This window comes from Microcebus murinus, chromosome 17, assembly GCF_040939455.1.
Source record: "Microcebus murinus isolate Inina chromosome 17, M.murinus_Inina_mat1.0, whole genome shotgun sequence".
Lineage (NCBI taxonomy): Eukaryota > Metazoa > Chordata > Mammalia > Primates > Cheirogaleidae > Microcebus > Microcebus murinus.
The window spans coordinates 2,142,163-2,159,562 of record NC_134120.1 but is presented as its reverse complement, the minus strand read 5'-3'; the positions used below and the strand labels follow the sequence as shown (position 1 = coordinate 2,159,562).

The 17,400-nt window shown below is 59.4% G+C and overlaps 1 protein-coding gene across 2 annotated transcripts in view; it reads right to left on the bottom strand.

The window, feature by feature from the left end:
• The window catches only part of MBP (myelin basic protein), a 108,844-nt gene that overhangs the window by 15,134 nt on the left and 76,310 nt on the right, over nt 1–17,400 (bottom strand). Inside the window, exon 5 of one of the 2 annotated variants that reach the window (XM_075993788.1) lies at nt 11,897–11,974. The exons of the other annotated variant lie outside the window; for it this stretch is intronic. Within the exon in view, the coding sequence (XP_075849903.1) occupies nt 11,897–11,974 (78 nt within the window). The remainder of the gene's footprint in view (nt 1–11,896; nt 11,975–17,400) is intronic. 2 annotated transcript variants of the gene reach the window in all.

Below are 17,400 nucleotides of genomic sequence, written 5' to 3'. Positions count from 1 at the left end.
GCGGCCGGCGCTGGGCTGTCCGTGCGGCCGCGTGCGGAGCGGCTCTCGGGGTGCGGCCTGCAGGTTCTCACGGTAAACGACGAGAGTGAACAGCAGCTCAGGCAATTTTCAGCTCTAATGTTTTGCTCAGAGGCCACACGCGAATAGCAGCCCAAGGGTGGAAGCTGATTGTCTGCTGAGGTTTGTGTCTCAGGCACCTTCTGGGTTTCAGTTTATTTATTCGTGTGTCCCCAAGAGCTTTTGGGGTGAGCACAGGACGGCCCAGCTCCTGTGCGGTGACGCCCTGCCCCCCTCCCCCTCCCCCCGGCTGCCTGGTCCGGAGGGTGCCAGATCTGAGCCACTTAAAAAAAAATTTTTTTTTTTTAAATTATGGTGAGATACATAGCACAGAATTTACTATTTTTGGCCTTTTTTTTGAGCCAGAGTTTCGCTCTGTTGCCCGGGCTAGAGTGCCGTGGTGTCAGCCTAGCTCACACCAACCTCAAACTCCTGGGCTCAAGCGATCCTCCTGCCTCAGCCTCCCGAGTAGCTGGGACTACAGGCATGCGCCACCATGCCTGGCTAATTTTTTCTATATATATTTTTAGTTGGCCAATTAATTTCTTTCTATTTATAGTAGAGATGGGGTCTCGCTCTTGCTCAGGCTGGTCTCGAACTCCTGACCTCGAGCAATCCTCCCGCCTCGGCCTCCCAGAGTGCTAGGATTACAGGCGTGAGCCACCGCGCCCGGCCTCATTTTGGCCGTTTTTAAGCGTGCAGTGGAGCAGTGCTGAGCACTCCCACGGTGGTGCACAGCTCATCCCCGCCACCCGTCTCCGTGGCCCTTCCGTCGTGTAACGTGGAAACTCTGTCCCTGCTAAACACTCGCCCCGTCCCCGCCCAGCCCTGGCACCCAAGGTCCCCTTCCTTTCTCTGCGAATGCGACTGCTCTCGACCTCCGTAAGTAGGGTCGCACAGTAGGTGTCCTTCCGTGGCGGGCTTTTTTCACTTACCGCGATGTCCTCGGGGGCCGTCCGTGCTGTCACCTGTGCCAGGGTTTCGCCCTCTTCAGCTGGACCGCGTTCCGCGGGACGCGCGGCACAGCCCGCTCTGCACTCAGCCGCCTCCGGCTGCAGCTCCGACCTCCTCCCAGGTGACCCAGCTGCCGCCGCGGTGCAGAGCTGGCCTGCCCACGACTCTCCGCAGCCCTCGCCGGGCGGCTCTGGTGGAAGCAGTGCCCAGCCTCCCGGCTCTCCTGTCCCCAGCAGCCAAGCGGGCCAGCACGGCAGAGGACGCTCCGCGCGCCCGCCCGCGCACAGTGGCACCGAGGAAAGGCGCAGTGTGCAGACAGCTTCGGGGGCTGCCGGCTGGAGAAGCGAGTCGGGCGTCCGGCCGTCCTCCTGCAAGTGGCCGTTCAGACGCCTGCAACGCGTCCCCGGGGCGGGTGGGCCGGGGAGGCCGCGAGAAGCTGCTGCTGCTAGCCTTGATCCGGGCGGCTGGTCCTCGCCTGCCGGCCCCTGTCCACGCCAGCCCGCCACACCTCGCTCCCCATAGCCACGAGCCACGCGCCGTGGGGTGCGGGGACTGTTCGGGGCCTACGGTTTCCACGAGGCACGGGTGAGGTGACAAATCTACCAGGTTAGTCGGCGCATTTTAAAGTAGTGTTTCCGGGGGAGGGTTTATTTTATAATTTATGGGGAGTGGGTCCTTGTCATTCCTCACGGCGCACTGTGAACCAGGTTACCTGCTCCCTGGTGGGAGGAGTCGGGAGAGGGTGCCAGGCCTCAAAGACGCGGTGGAGGCTGCGGGAGGAGGACCGAAGGCTGGGACTGGCACGAGGACAGAGGCGAACCTCCCTCACCTCACAGACCTGCTCGGGGACCTTCCCTGCAGTGACCCCCAGAGAGCCTGGGCCAGCCATGTGACCTCAGTTTCCCTGCCTGTCCCACCGGGGCTTCTGAGCCTCTGCCCCAGAACACTCGAGACGGGCAAGGCCACCTGGAAGGTGGCTGGCCGAACCTGGGCCCTCCAGGGGAGGAAGGGTGGTGTCCCGTAGCTAGTGAACGTTTAGGATGCATGTCCAGCGATTCTCTGACGAAGCACTTTGTACTCACCAAGGTTTCAGAAAAAGGCAAGATCGTTAACATTTCACGGCTATTTGCTGAGATTTGTGTCCCTCTGTCTACGCCTGTCCAGTCTCAGCTACCTCCTTTTCTTGGTAGATGATTAACCCTTTGCACTCGGATGTCGAGTGCGACTCGACACGGTTAGCAAAAATTATAGAGATTACAATTACTCTTTGAATGTATCGATAATTTGAAATATAAAAAAATCCAATTAAATAAGTTTGTATGAAAAGAAACTGCAGTTTTTTATTATACTGGCGCACTTTGTAAAATCTGGGGTATTTAAAAAATTAAATCCAGAGTAGAATAAAGGAATTGAGAAAAAAGCAAGCGAGTGCAAAGGGTTAAAAGGCAAAGGAAGAATTAGAAGGTGAGTCCTGAAACAGGGCGTGGACACAGGGCCTGGTGCCTCAGGAACCAGAGAAGGCCCCGCAGCGCTGAGCCCAATGCCACCGGCGTGTGGGTGGGGCCAGGGCATCCCGCAGAATACCAGGCCGGCTTGTTTGGAGCTGAGTATTTCGGACTAGTGAAGGTTGGACAAGTAGTCTAATTTTCAAAATCAAAAAATTTTCTATTGCTTAGAAAAATAATACGTATTCATATAAGGATACTAAATAAAATAAAACAATTTGTGGGAGAACCTGTACCACTCAGAGATGACCTTTGTCTACACTTCGGTGACCACATTTTTAGACCTGGCTTTGTGCGTACACACAGATGGAACATGCAAGTGCCAACAAAGCGAGCGCACTGCACACACTGTTTGTTAGCCTGGTTTTCCTCCTTTCACCCAGACCTCTGCCCACATGTGCAGTAGGGTTTGCATCCCGATGAACAAAACAGCAGCAAACTTTTTGTTGGCAAATAAAACAACATGATGCTGAAGAGTTTTCAAAACCATGAGAGGAAGAACAAGGCTGACCTTGTTATTTATGTTTAAAATAAATTGCTTTTTTCCCATTAGCCTGTTCAATTGCACTGTTTTTTGAACAGTTGTTATCGGCTTACTTTCTTTTCCTGATCACCAGCAGAGGGCGCCCACGCGCTGCAGCGAGGTCCGGGAGAGCCGGGCTGGGCCTTGGCCAGAGGGGACGGGCTTTCCCGGGCTGGGTGCAGACCCGCTGCGCCCAGGGCGGGCGCCGTCTAGGGAGCGGGGCGCTGGCCCGCGCTGCCGCGCTACGTTCGGATTAAAGGAGGCAAATGGATGGGGCCGTTCCCGCTCAGAAGCAAATGCTGCATCTTGAAAAATGCCCGTATCACGGTGCCCGGGGTTTTGTGGTTAGGGGAGAACAGAGCTCCAGCTCTCAACTTTCGTCTTGTCTGAGAGAGGAATTCAAACTCTCCCCTGGATCCACCGTCACGGCGCCAGTGACCGGGCCACAGTGGCTCCACGCCCCGCTGCGGCCCCGCGTGTCCAATGCCTGTGGCTCTGCGCCCTGAGCCCCTCTGGCCTCGCCCCTGCACGCCCGGCTCGGCCTGACTTCTCTGTTGGATGCATAAGAAGTCAGCAGATACCTGAGGACGAGTAAAGGGAGCTGGAAGATTTCCCCTCGTAGACTGATCGCTTCTAGCAGTCACATGCCGTGTTTCCCCGAAAATCAGACAGGGTCTTATATTTATTTTTTCTCAAGAAGACACCCTAGCACTTATTTTCAGGGGATGTGTTGTTTTTTTTAAGTAGGGCACAACCATCTACATTGATTCAAATATAGTGAAGTCATCTTCTTCTGGAACATCATCCTCACTCTCCAAACCCCGAATTCCATACTGAATTTCTTGCGACTCTATTTCCTTTAGAGCCACCGGCCCCAATCTCTCCTGTCGAGCACTAGAGCTCTCACGGGGCAGATGAGAAGGGCTGCTCGTCTTCTTTCCCGCTCCGTGACGACACGCATGGGTTGTGCAGATGCGCTGCGCAGCCGTGCCCATCACTAGGGCTTATTTTCGGGGCAGGGCTTCTATTGCACAAATGCTTAGAAATCCTCTCCCCCCACTATAGTGGAGTGCCCAAAATGACACTGCACAGCATAAAGACAGCTTTTAAACATCATCAGAGATGATCTGGCCCCGTTTCAGATCCTGTGTTTTAACAGAAAGTACATTTTGTTTCTCCACTTTTCATTTATTCTGTTGTGTACTGGTTTTGGGGACACTGGTCATTGGAATAACTGAGTGCAGACGGCACCTGCTCCACCTTTCCCACCTGGGGGAGAGCAGGGAGCGGCTCCCCCAGAGCCCTGTCAGGAGCCCTGTGTCCCTTCATCACCCCGAGCGAGCCTCTCCGGGAGGTTACCCGGAGAAGGGTGACCTAGGGGCCCCCGCCAGGCTGCTCCACCTCGACCCCCACTAAGCGTCTTCGCCACAGAAGCCACAGGGGGTGCACTCAGCGTGGCCCCCAGCACATGGCCGGGGCGTCAGCAAACCCCTGGGCTTTGCCGCGTGAACGACGCGTCACGCAGACGCCTCTGTCCGGCCAGCTGTCACCTGCGTGGGCAGCAGCGTCCGGGACCGCTTTCTTGCTGGCATTTTCCTAAGCAAGTCCCCCAAGTTCTGGGAATGCGCCTGTGTCCCCGAGTCCCCAAAGGACTCAGTGTGAAAGAGGAGCAGGGGAAGCGATGGTGCTCGGTCCTAAACACGGTGCACGCATCCCGCGTCCGCCCCCGCCTGTCTGCAGACCGCCGCTCCGCGCTGCCCTCGCGGGGCCACTGCGCCTCGCAGCTCTGGAATCCGAGACGCGGGGCCTCCGGGGAGCTGCCGGCCGGTCTCCCACCGCCCCGGCCTCCTGCCTGGCACTGCCTCCCACGCCAGGAGCTGCTCGCAGACCCGGATGGGAGGCTCGTGGCCCAAACCTGAACCTCAGCAGCAAGAGCAGATTCGCCTGCTGCTCAGACGGCGAGGGGAAAGGGGAAGGGGGAAGAACGGACGTTAACAATTGTATATTCTGTGTGCCTAGTTATTACAAAAGTTTGTAGACTTACCTTATATGAAGATATGAGCTCTGAGCTCGGTATAACGATGTGCTCATGTTTGGAAAAAAGAAATTAGTATCTGTCGACAAAGTCAATTGACGACCAGAGGCCGGGCGCGGTGGCTCACGCCTGTAATCCTAGCACTCTGGGAGGCCGAGGCAGGAGGATCGCTTGAGCTCAGGTCAGGAGTTCGAAACCAGACTGAGCAAGAGCAAGACCCCGTCTCTATCATAAACAGAAAGAAATTAATTGGCCAACTAATATATATAGAAAATATTAGCTGGGCATGGTGGCGCATGCCTGTAGTCCCAGCTACTCAGGAGGCTGAGGCAGGAGGATCGCTTGAGCCCAGGAGTTTGAGGTTGCTGTGAGCTAGGCTGACGCCACGGCATTTACTCTAGCCTGGGCAACAAAGCAAGACTGTGTCTCAAAAAAAAAAAAAAATTCATGACCAGATATTTCAGCTGATGTCTAGGATAGGCGTCCTCAAACTACGGCCCGAGGGCCACATGCGGGTGTTTTTGCCCGTTTGTTTTTTTACTTCAAAATAAGATATGTGCAGTGTGCATAGGAATTTGTTCATAGTTTTTTTTTTAAGCTATAGTTCGGCCCTCCAACGGTCTGAGGAACGGTGAACTGGCCCCCTGTTTCGACCCCTGGTCTAGGGGATCGGGCAAGTTTTCCCTGCCGCTCTGCACTAGAAAACGAGTTGCCGATATGTCAGCACACACAGGCGGGCACGACAGACGCAAGGCTGGCTACTGAGATGAGATTTTTCAGGTCTCGTTGCCATTTAGGAGGATGCATTTCTACGGATTTAGAACGAGAGGCCCTTCAGTCCCCTCTCACTGTCGTGCTGACAGATCCCATTGTCTGGGCCTTTCTATTTCATCTGCACGACCGGAAGCCAGCCACCGGGCCACCACATCCCTGATATTTATTCCTCCGACTTTCAGGTCGAGCGCTGCAGGGTTTAGCCTTGCTCCCACAGTGGCATTCGGGACGCCTGCTGTCCATTCCGAGGGTCTTACTAGCGGTCGTGGGAGCGAAAGGCTTTGCATTTTATTTCTGTCCCCCTGAGAGATCTCTGATTCCTCGGCACCCTCAAAACCCGAGATACCAGAGACCTGGGGGTGGACTGTGCGACCAGTCTGGAAGCACAGGAAACAGCGGCGTCGTCGTTTTTCCGAACAGCTGGGATAAGAAAAGGCAGAGCAAGGTTTGAAATCAAGAAAAATGAGTCTTTTCTTGCAAAAATGATGATAAAACCACACACGCGTCTTCCCTGTTGCATTCTTTCTATTAAGATTCATACAACGCTCCTGGCTGGGAAACGGACGCGCGTTTTCCTACCTAGGCCGGGCGGGGCGGGAGCGGCGGGCACACGGCCTGAGGGTCAGGGCTGCCGTGTCTGCGTGTCCCGAGGCGGCTGGCCGGGTGGCTGAGAGGCGCCAGTAACACAAACGTCCCCGGCCAGCGAGTGTGCACGGTGACGAAATGACACGTCCGTACGTACGCGTTAGGTCTCGCTCCCTCCCCAACCTCCCCCGGCCCTCGGCGCTCTGGCGGTTCCAAGGAGTCGCAGAGTACAGTGGCTCTGTCTCCCATCCTAGCCTTGTCCGGACACGCACATTTCAGGGTGACTATTCTGGTGGGACAGCTCCTGACGTGCCTCGGGACGGAGCGCTGGGGTTGTTCCTGGTGAGATCGTGGCACTGCAGGTGTTGCGATCTGGAGAGAACTCTTCTCCGCCTGAGTGAGCGTCGCTGCTCTCCCCGTGTTTCTGCCATTGCCGCGTCTAAGAACATGGCTGTCGCTGAGTCACCGACCGGGGCCAGCTCAGCGAAGGCCAGGGCTTTTCCCGTCCCTGTCGAAGGCCAGGCGACGTCCCCATAGGCTTTTTTCCGTCACCGGAGCGAGTCACAGGCGAGCCTGTCATGTGGACGGGGGCTCGGGCTGCTGGCCGCTGTCAGGACGGCACCTTCCTTCCCAGGCGCCGGGCGGCGAGGACCGCGGGCGGCAGGGTGAGGGTTGCTGGCATCGCTCTGGTGGCCCGCTGGGGTGGGGTAAGGCTTGCTGGCATCGCTCTGGTGGCCTGCTGGGGCGGGGTGGCCACGGCCGGGCTTTTGTGTCCCAGGGTTTCCGCCTCGGCCAATGGCGAAGCTGGGGCGGAGGGCTGGACGCCGCCTTCTTGGGCGCGGTCGGCCACCCGGTTCTCTGTGTTTCCTGTGGCACTGCTCCCCCCGGAACGGGGACACAGCACGCCGTAGGGGGACGCCCTGAGGGCCTGGCCGGCACAGAGAGACAGGGCAGGTCGGGGGTCAGGGCTTCTGCAGGCTCCGCCGACCCTTCCCAGACGTCCCCTCCGGACCCGGGAAGCGGCCTGGGTGGGAAGCGCGTGGGGCCGGCACTCCTGTCCTGGCGAGTGGGTGGCTCCGAGGGGGCGGGCGATGGCCCCCCTGGCGAGGAAGCCCCAACCTCGGCCGTGTGTTGCCCGCCTGCCGGTCTGTGTCTCGTCCGGAGCTGGCGCGGCCCGCGTGGGTCGGGAGGGCGCCCCACTTGTCTCCCAGGAAAGCTCAGGGAAGGGGACTTGGGCGGCCTCCTGTGGGGAAGGCCCAGCGATGTGCGTCCCCAGCGCGGCACCATGGGGCTGGTGGCCCAAAGTGGCGCCCGGCCGGCTGTCCCGGGCGGGGGTTGGGGCCCGGCAGGCGTCCCTGTCTGGCCATTCGGGGGCTGGGTTTGACGCTGGACTTAACCGCTCTGACTTTTCTCTGCTGCCAAGCTCCCGTCTGTAAAGACCTCGCTGTGTCTGTGTGCGTTGAAGACTCTTTCTAGCACCAGCATCAGGCCGACTTCAAAACAGAGGCGCACGCCGACACAGGTGGCCGTGGAGTCCGGCTGTGCACGTGCAGAGGACGCGGCGTGCACGCAGCCCAGGCCGGGAGCGAAGCACCAAGGGGCTTCCCAGCAGTCGAGGCCGTGGTCGCGGGACGGACGGGGCGGGGTCCCCGCACCCCCGAGGCCCCCTTCACGCCAGCACCTTCTGCAGGGAACTGGCCGTGCTGCAGACGGCAACCGGGCCGGTCAAACCGTGGGCCATCGGAGTCACCCTCATCTGGGCAGGGGCCTCTTTTGGGAAATGATGAGGAAATTTGATTCACCGAACCCGAAGAAGTCCGAGGAAAGTCTACACTCGACCTTCCTGCGTAAGCGACGCCCGGGAGACCGGAGGTTTCCCCGCCCTGGCGACCAGAGCGGGACTGAACAGGCTGCGTGGACGTGGGGTCACCTCCCGGCCTCCTGGGTGTCTTGAGAGCCGTGTGACCCCCGAAGGTGCGGGAGGAACCAGGAGCCCGGCGGGGCTGCGGTCTTCAAAGGAATGTCTGCAAACACCGACCTGACGCTTGCGTGCCACAGTTGAGGAAACTGAGGCCCCAAAGCAGAGACGAGACTGGCCCAGGGCCACCGCTGCCCGGGGCAGAGGGGCTGGAGCCACCGGTGTCCTTCAGGGCACTCGCCGCCCCTCCCCTGCTGCGAGGGTCTCGTGTGCCTTCCCAGCCCGGACGGTGACACGGAGCAGGGCTGTGACGACACCCGTGTTGTGACACACGGGACCGGGATCTCACGAGATGAGCACAACGGCCCCGCGTCCTCAGCGGGACGGGCGGCCACTCCCTGCTGCTGTTTCCCAGGCGGGGAGCCGGAGCTCAGGGCAGGCAAACGCGGGGCTGCGGCCACGCCGCCCACGTGGTCAAATCGACCTGGAGCGCGTGTGATCTCGCCGCCAGGCTTTTCCGGGACACGGCACGTTCTCACTCCTACACCCCGACGTGTGGCGGTGACAGCTGGTGGCTGCAGGAGCAGGAGGGGACTCTCAGCAAACCTGTGGGGCCCACGATGGCCAGGCGTGGCTCCAGGGCAGGCGGGAGCGCTGGGCGGGTTGGGAGCCGCGGGGCAGGCGGACTTGGGAGGCAGCAGGGACCGTCTCCGTGGAAACCAGCGGCAGAGGTGTCACTCACTGCCTGTCCTTCGTCCCTCTCTGGGTCCCTGGTTCCTTGCGGCGCCCGTGGGTGCCAGGCCAGTGCGGGGCCCAGGGGCCTACGGCGTGGGCAGGGTCAGGGAAGCGCCCTCTGCTCTCCCGGGTGGTGGCTCCACCGCGCGGCTGCTCCTCCTTCCCCCAGAGCCTTGCTCTCCCGACTCGTTTCTGCTCTCAGACTCCTCGCTGTGGCCGACGTTGCTCGGGCCCCTTCCCGTCCTCGGAGGAGCGAACCCCGAGTCGGGACAGGGGATGGAAGATTCTGTCGTCCGCAGCCTCGGCTTGGCCGTGCCCGCCTGTTCCACGCGGCGCCCTTCGCACCCTCCTGGTGAGGGGCGAGGCAGGACGGCGTCCTCATCCCGACTCCGCTCTGTCCTGGGCTGTGGCTCCACCCGTGCTGCCCTCTCCTGCCATGGAGTCCCAGGACGAGGCGTGAGTCCTGGGCCACGCAGCATCCGGCCTCCCGCCCGCCCGCAAGGCTGCCGCTGTCCCGCCCTGACGGCCGCCGCCGTCTGCGTAGCCGCGTCGCCTGCGGGTCAGCGTGTGTTCCCTTCATTTCCCCTTCACCTCATGTCTGTGTAATGCCACACACACGCACATACCCACATGTACGCACATACACACGCACACACGCACATACACACATGTACACGCATACAAACATGCACACACATGTACACACACATATGCACACACGTATACATACACATGCACACATACACACGCACACATGCACATACACGCACACATGTGCACACATATGCACATACACATGCACACACAGGCACAGGCACACATGCACATACACGCACACATATACACATACACACACGTGCACACATACACATATACACATGCACACACAGGCACAGGCACACATTCGTGCACACATGCACATACACACATATACACATGCACACATACACATGCACACATACACATGCGCACACGCACACACATACACGCACAAGCATCCAGTCCCTCTCCCTGTTCTACTCTGTCCGTGAGCTTGTGCAAGCACAGCCAGGTCTGCTCAGACCAGAGGGGCCCCAGGAACGCACACGGGACAGGTGCAAAGAGCCTCCTGTTAAACTCCCTCGCTTTCAACGACCCGGGGCGCAAGGCCAAGGCGGCCACGCACCGATGGCTTTCTGCAGCGTATTTATTTATTTTTGGTCACATTTTGGGTGTCTGTGCAAAAATCTGTCTGGGATGAGGCTGCGGAGAACAGAAGGTCTGGTTTTCCTCTGCTAAATAATTTTTTGAAAGAGAAAAATCACATACTCTGCCGACAGTGCCTTGCCCGTGTCTGGACGCGGCGGAGAGCTTGATCTCCCAGCCGCTCTGTTCCGCGTCCGGGGCTTTCTCTCTGGGACGCACGCTCTGTGGCAGCAGCTCGCCCCACACGGGGGAGGAGCCGGGCGGGGAGGCGTCCAGGGCGACCCGGGTGAAGGTCTCCACGCGGGCGCCGGGTCCGCCCTCTGCGCTCCAATTGCAACCCCGCTGTGGAGCCACCGCTGCAGCGCCCCGCATGGCCGCTCCACCCGGGAGCAGCGGTGGGTGCAGCCCCGCCCAATCCCAGGAAGCCCAGGTGGCCGCCCGGCCTGTGAGCCGCCCGCAGGGACAGGGACCCTTGGAAGCTGAGCACCAGGAGCCGCTGCACATTAAGACACGGTTCAAGCTAAACACAAGCTCCCTGCCGGCTGCAGGGCTCCCCTGGCCCTCAGGTGCCCAGGCCTGGGCTAGCCTGGCCGCCCTCCAGCCTCTGTCCAGGACCGGCCACCCCGAGACCAGAAGGACGCCCTGCACTCCTCCTGGTCCTCACCTGCCCGTGAGGGCACGGCCAGCACACGAGGGCACTGGCGGACTCTAAGCACGCAGCCACCAGCCACGTCGCAGCCGCTGCTCCCCCGGGGCTCCCAGGCCTTGCTGGCTGCAGGCTCCCCCCGCCTCCCTCTGGCTCAGCGGGCCGCTGGCCTGGGCACTGCTGGGGAGGAAGGTTCCACCAGGACTCCTCTGGCACTCCCCGCACCCTGGGTGCCCAGCCGAGCACGTCTGGGTAGCAGCACGAGTGTTCAACCTCTTGCATGTTCCCAGGTGACAAGCCAGGTGCCAAGGGACTGCTGTGGTCTGGAATGTGACCAGTAGACGGGCGTGTGCGGTGCCCGTGGCACGGCGGGCAGCAGGGCTCCTCCTGGGGGTTCCAGCATGGGGCCTTCCCCTTCCCCGTGGCGCCAGGCCCCTGCTGCCAGCCCTGCACCTGCAGGCCGCTCGGCCGGGCTCGCTGAGGACAGGCCCGAGGGACCAGACTTCCCGGGGGAAGCTCGTCTCAGAGCTTAGACGGCTAACGTTTAGTGAGCGCCGTTCCCCTGTGCAGACTTGGACGCAGACGTGCTTGTGGCCAAGGTCAGACCAAGCCCCCCGGACCAGTGTCCGCCTCTGCCTGTGGGCTGTGGTGCCGCCAGGGGCAGTGCCTGGCCTTGGCAAAGGGCGCAGACCCGTCACCACGCCGAGACCCCACGGGGTGGCCCGTTCTCCTGACCAGACAGCGCGCCCAGCCCAGGGTCCCCGCCATGGGCTCCGAGGCGGATGCTCCCAGGCCACCTGGGCTCGTCGCCGTCTCCCGGGCTCACTTCCTGCCTCACTCGCAAATGCTATGGGACCTCCCAGCGCCTCGGGCCCTGCCTGCCGGAGCGGAGGGCCAGCGTCCGGAGGCCCCCAGGGAGCTGGGCGCCCAGGTGAGCTGGGGTGGCTCGTGGCCCGACGGGGCGTCGCCGGCGACTTACCTTGTACAGGTTGCACAGCCCGGGCCGGCTGCGGGCCTGCGAGGCCAGAGGGCTCCGGCTCTGCTTTAGCCAAGGTACCTGCCAGGGACACAGAGCGTGCGGCGTGAGGCGGGCGGCCGCCGGGCCCCACGTCCCCCAGCAAACCTCCTCCTGCGCGCTGGTGAGACCCGGGAGGGGAGGAGCGAGCCAGCGGGGTGAGGGTTAGAGGGTGCCCCCCACGGCCGCGCAGGCAGGTGGTGCGCGGGCCAGCGGGGCGGGGGTGGGGGCAGGGCACGCACACAGGGAAAAGGACAGAAGGAAAGAGTCAGGGAAGAAAGCCTTTTTCCCAGAGCCCGCTCTGGGGCCCTGCGCCGCACTGCGCCAAGCGCGATCCGTGCCATGGCAGCGCCCGGCACGAAGGGCGCCGAGGCAGCAGGTGGCCGGGCTGTTTCCCGGTCCGGGGCAAGTGCGAGAAAATGGCCTTGTGAGGTCTGCGGTGCAATGGGTACGTGTCACCTTTGATTTTATCTGTGGAGTTTTACTATCTTTTCCTTCCATAGCATGCGTGTGAGCTTCCGCATTGGATTTACAGGCAGAAATCACTCCTGCCCTGCGGGGGTGAGTTTGCCCGGGGACAGGCCCTTCCGAGTTCCCTGCAGAGTAGGGGGCTGTGGCTTGGGGAACAGCGGAGTTCAAAGCCGCCCCGGCCACTTGGGGTCGCATATTCGTGCGGCCGTTTGTCCTGGTTATCATCGGTGAAGTTTCAGAATGTAGCGTAAGCAGGAACTTATTGTTCCTTGACAGGAGCTGGGCAGTCACCTCAACTCCGTCCCTGCGAGCCTCCCTGCATAGTGTCTGCCCCCGACCCAGCGCGCTCCCCATTCTCTTAGTTGTGTGAGCGAATTTGCTGGAGCAGTGAGCTCTGAACAAGGGGGCTGAAAGACTCTGACCACAGGACCAAGGTAAACGGTCTGCAGGGAGTGCCTGGTTCTGATGTCACAGCAAATCAGAGAAGGAAGAAGCAGGGGTGAGGAGAGGGAGAGGGAGAGACAGAGACAGAGAGAAGAGAGACAGACAGAGACAGAGAGAGAAGCTTGCAGTTGCCAAGCTACAGAATCGACGCACTAGGTTTCAGGAGATGCCTTGTATTAGCCGCAGGGAAGTGGATTCTTTCTCAGCAGGTCAGCAGCGGGGCGTGCGTGTTCTGGCACACGCGTGTTAGCGCATTTCCGGGCGTGTTGGGGAAGTGAGCTCGCCGGGTTCCAGGGCCGGCTCTGTGTGGAACCTGTCCATCTCATCACTGATCCTCCCGCACGAGGGAGGCGATTTATTTCTACCCTAGCAAGAATTACTGGTGACTTTAATTCATGGCCCTGAGTTCTTGCAAGAGCGAGAAAATTGAGTGTCCGTTCTAGAGCAGGTCTTGGGGGACGGGCCTGGGGTGGCTGCTGCCGTGGCAGGGCTGGGCCGTCCCCTCAACTGGTGTCCTGTGGGCAAGTCCATGCTGCAGACCGAGGTCCACAGGCAAAGAAGGACTTCCTATGGGCTCTCCACCTATTTAATGAGTGAAGAAGGGGCTCGCCACCGAGACCTCTGCACTCAGCCCCGGGGGCCGGTGTCGCGCCCCCTCCCGGCACAGCTGTCGGGGGGGGGGCGGGGGAGGACGGCTGGGGTGGACACAGGTGTCCCCTAGGTGGTCTGCGGGAGATGCCACCAGTACCCCTGGCCTCCCAGGCTCAGGAGAGGAGGGGACAAGCCTTGTTTCCACCGGGGCGGTCTGCAGAGCGAGCTTCCAGTCCTCGTGCCTGACCGGGAGAGTGGAGCGTCCTCAGCAGAAGAACTGGGGAACGAGCACGCCGGCGAGGAGGCTGCAGCCAGCGAGAGGGCGAGGGGCAGGAGCAGCCCGTCCCAAGAAACCGCGTGTGAAGCCCCCTTCTGTGGGGCGCCCTCAGGGGGTTCACGTTTCTTTAGCTCTTTTCCTTTTCACTATTTTGTTATGAAGCGGGACGATCCCAGAGCATTGAGAGTGTGGTGACGGGCCTGATGGGGAAGACTGTGACGGGGGTTTCCATAGTTCTGGACACCAAGCAAGGCCTCGGCGACTGCCACGTGAGCGGCACGTGTGTGGTGCCGCTGACCACACCGCCCGCCCGCTGCCAAGCCAGCCGCTCCGCCGGCCGGCTGGAACCGCCTGTTGCCAAATGGCTAATCAGTTTTTGCAAAAGGAAAATCAGTGACGAGGGAATAAAGGCCCTGAATGGAAATGAGCTCGAGAGGGAGGAGGCAGGAGGAGCCCGCCGGTGGGACATGCGCCGGGCGCCGGGCGGGACTCGCCAAAGTGAAGTCAGCCCGCGCCCCTGCTCCCATTCCCGGATGATCGCAACGGCCTCGAGTCCGCCCTGGCCTCACCCCCTCCCCCTGCCCTGGAAGGTCCCGCCCTCGAGTTCCAGCTTCCCGGGGTTCCTGTGCCACCTTCGTGCATGTCCTCACCGGGGGAGGCCGGGGTGGGGTGGGGGGAGGGGCGGCCATCCGTGTGCCGGTCCATTCGGTGCGTGTTCGTGGCGCGTCCAAGACGGCACCTGGGGCAGCGGGGGCTGCTCAGCCTCCCCTCCCCCCAACATGCATGGGAGAAGCGTGAGCCACACCAAGCAGAACGAGAACAGTCAGAGCAGAAAGACCAGGATACCCGACCGTCAATGCAGAGAAAAGAACGAAACGTCCTTGTGGATAAAAGCAGATGAGCGAGGGACCGTGACCTTCGCGTGCGGAGATGCCCGGGTGCCCAGGTGCCCAGACTTACCTGCTAGCTGTGCCACAAGGCCACAGAAACGCCAGTAACATGGCACACTCGCTCAGGCAGGACAACCAGACAAGACAACTCAAAAAAAGTGCACGTCCAATTAATTAGTACACCACCCTTGGTCTGTTAAACGGTTTAATGGATGCATGAAAGGGCAGAAATATATATAAAGCAGAAGTTCGTAACAAAAATGAAACAGCAATACAACCACCAGAGGCAATTATCATTAAATACATTCACATGATTTACAAACGTATCCCTTGTACAGAGGGCGCGGCAAAGCTGCGGCAGTACAGGCACATCGAGTTCTAGCGTGACCGTAATGTGACTGTCGTCTACTCAAACACCCGTGGGTGGCCGTGACGGTGCTGGGGCCACAGAAGGGCACAGGAGGGGCTGGCGGTGGAGCCAGAGAAGCCTCTGGTCACCAGCCAGTCAGGAGTTCCTGTAAGGAATCTCAAAAAATATTCATTTGGTGCAGAAATGCATGCACCCACTCTGTTGGATGTTCCCCAGCCGGATCTCTGGCCAAAGGGATGCAGCGAATGGCCAAACCCACTTCCACGTGGGTGCACGGTCAGGCTCCGCCGTGTGGCCCTGTGAGCGCCAGCCCAGGGGAGGGGCTCCCGGCGCTGCCGGACTGCGGGCCACACCCTCGGGCTCGCTCCCTGCTGTGCCCTTCCCACGGGACGACAGAACATTGCTACAGAATTAGGGTTAACAATGAAGAATTAAGTTCCCGTAGAACTACAACGTGTTTAATGTAATTAAAATGCAATGGAAAAAGAAAATCAGGCGACAGAACATTTGGATTAATGTACAAGACTGTTACACCCCATGGCATTAGATGAAAGAGACAGTCCTCACCCTCACCAGTCAGAATGAGTGAGTGGCACAGAAGCAATACTGAATGTCTTCGAATGACGCAACGCTGAGATTATTAGCAGGTTATAAACGGAGCTTTTAGTGAAAAACAAATAGAGAAAAACAGGGGAAATCATCCGTATAGAAGCCAGGTTTAAAGACAAAACACCTCTTTGGAGGCATGTCACATGGAGATGGGAGGTGGCCGCGTCCCCACTGCTTTCTTACTGGTGCCCGGCCGGGAGTTGCGCCCCTGCGTCCAGCCTGGGTACCCGGCCGAACCCGACTGCCTCTCGGTTGCAAGCAAGGGGAGTGACCCCCAAAGCCAGCGCCCCAGCCTCCGGTGTCGGTGCCCACGCAGGCCTGAGCCCGGGGAGCGAGGCCCAGCCCCGCCCCGCTGCCCACCAGCCCTCCCGAGACCCCGCGCCCAGGAGGCTGGAAGACCTGTTCCTCCAAGACAACACAGTCCTTTCTTTCCTCCCACAACGAAGGAGCATGTTCCCCGTGAATGCGCTTTTCATGTGCGGCCTCAAAAGAATATGCCTCCTCAAGGGATTTCTAATGCGCTCTCCCTGAATGTCAGCTCAGAGGGTGGGGGTCACGGGTGCATTCCGCGGACCGGGGGCGGGCAGCGGCCCCTGGGCAGCATGTGTCCCCAGGGCACTGAGGAAGAGCAGAGGAGGCACCGGGACAAACAGCCCCTTTCACGGGGTCCTGGGGTGGGGGTGCGGGGGGCTCCTTCAGAGGCTGGCAGGATTCTGCCGGGAAAGACCGAACCCGATCTAGATGGCTTTCCCACAGGCCGGGCGGGCTGCCCGTGCCAAGGGACGGGGACCAGACCTGGCAACGCCCTTCCACGCCAACAGTCTCTTAAGGCTACCCTGAGGACCTCTCTAGCACAGGAAAAGGAAGGCCCTCCTGGCTTTGAGACAGAGCGAAACCTAAAATAAAGCATTACCCCACGGCAGTCCATACCAGGGAACACCCAGGCTTCTAGGGCCGTTGTGGGTTTGCAGCCGGGTGCAGAGGAGGTGAAGTTTGCATCTCCAGTGTTCAAAGGACTCCACAATAAAAGAGTGGAGCGGAACAGAGGTTGCGGTTCGTGCCCGCTGCACACCTTCAGCAAGGATCCCGCACGCGGATGGGCCACTAGCCCGCGTCTGTAAGAAGCTGCTACCTGCTTATCCGTGCAAACTAACCGTCTGGTTTGCCATCAAAGGGCCAAGCTGTATTTAAACATCTTTTGCATTTAACACTCAGTAGTGAAAAGGACTGATAACTTCAAAAATTTTAAAACAATTATTTAAAAATTGTTTTTATTTTTTGAAATCCTATGAAAATGTTTTGATTTTTCTAAATCCCTGACAATCTGGCAACATTATTTTGCCAAGAAGAGTGACTACTTCTGAGACTAGATTCTTTTCTTTGAAAATATTGAAGCATATATATATTGAAGCAAAATACTGAAGCATATTATTTAAAACAATAAAGGCTGTAATCTCACATAAAGGAAGAAAAACATCTACGGGTTTATGCATCCACTTTGAGATAAAGCCACAATGATTGATAGAAATGCTTTCATCATTATATTTCAACTTAAGCCATCACCACAGAAATGAAGCTTGTTTTGTCATAGAGGCTATCCAGCTATTGCATCTTTTCTGCACAGTTTAAATCCATTTTTGCCGCTCCTTGAATGGAGCAGGATAGTTTAAGATTTCAAAACTGAGGATCCTGCGTGCAGGGGGAGGTTAGCGTGACAGCGAGACGTTGCCAGGCGGCCGGACCCACAGACACCTGGTGTGGCTTGGCAGCTCGAAAAGGCGCTACCAGGTGAAACGAGCATTAGAAGTAGGTCGGA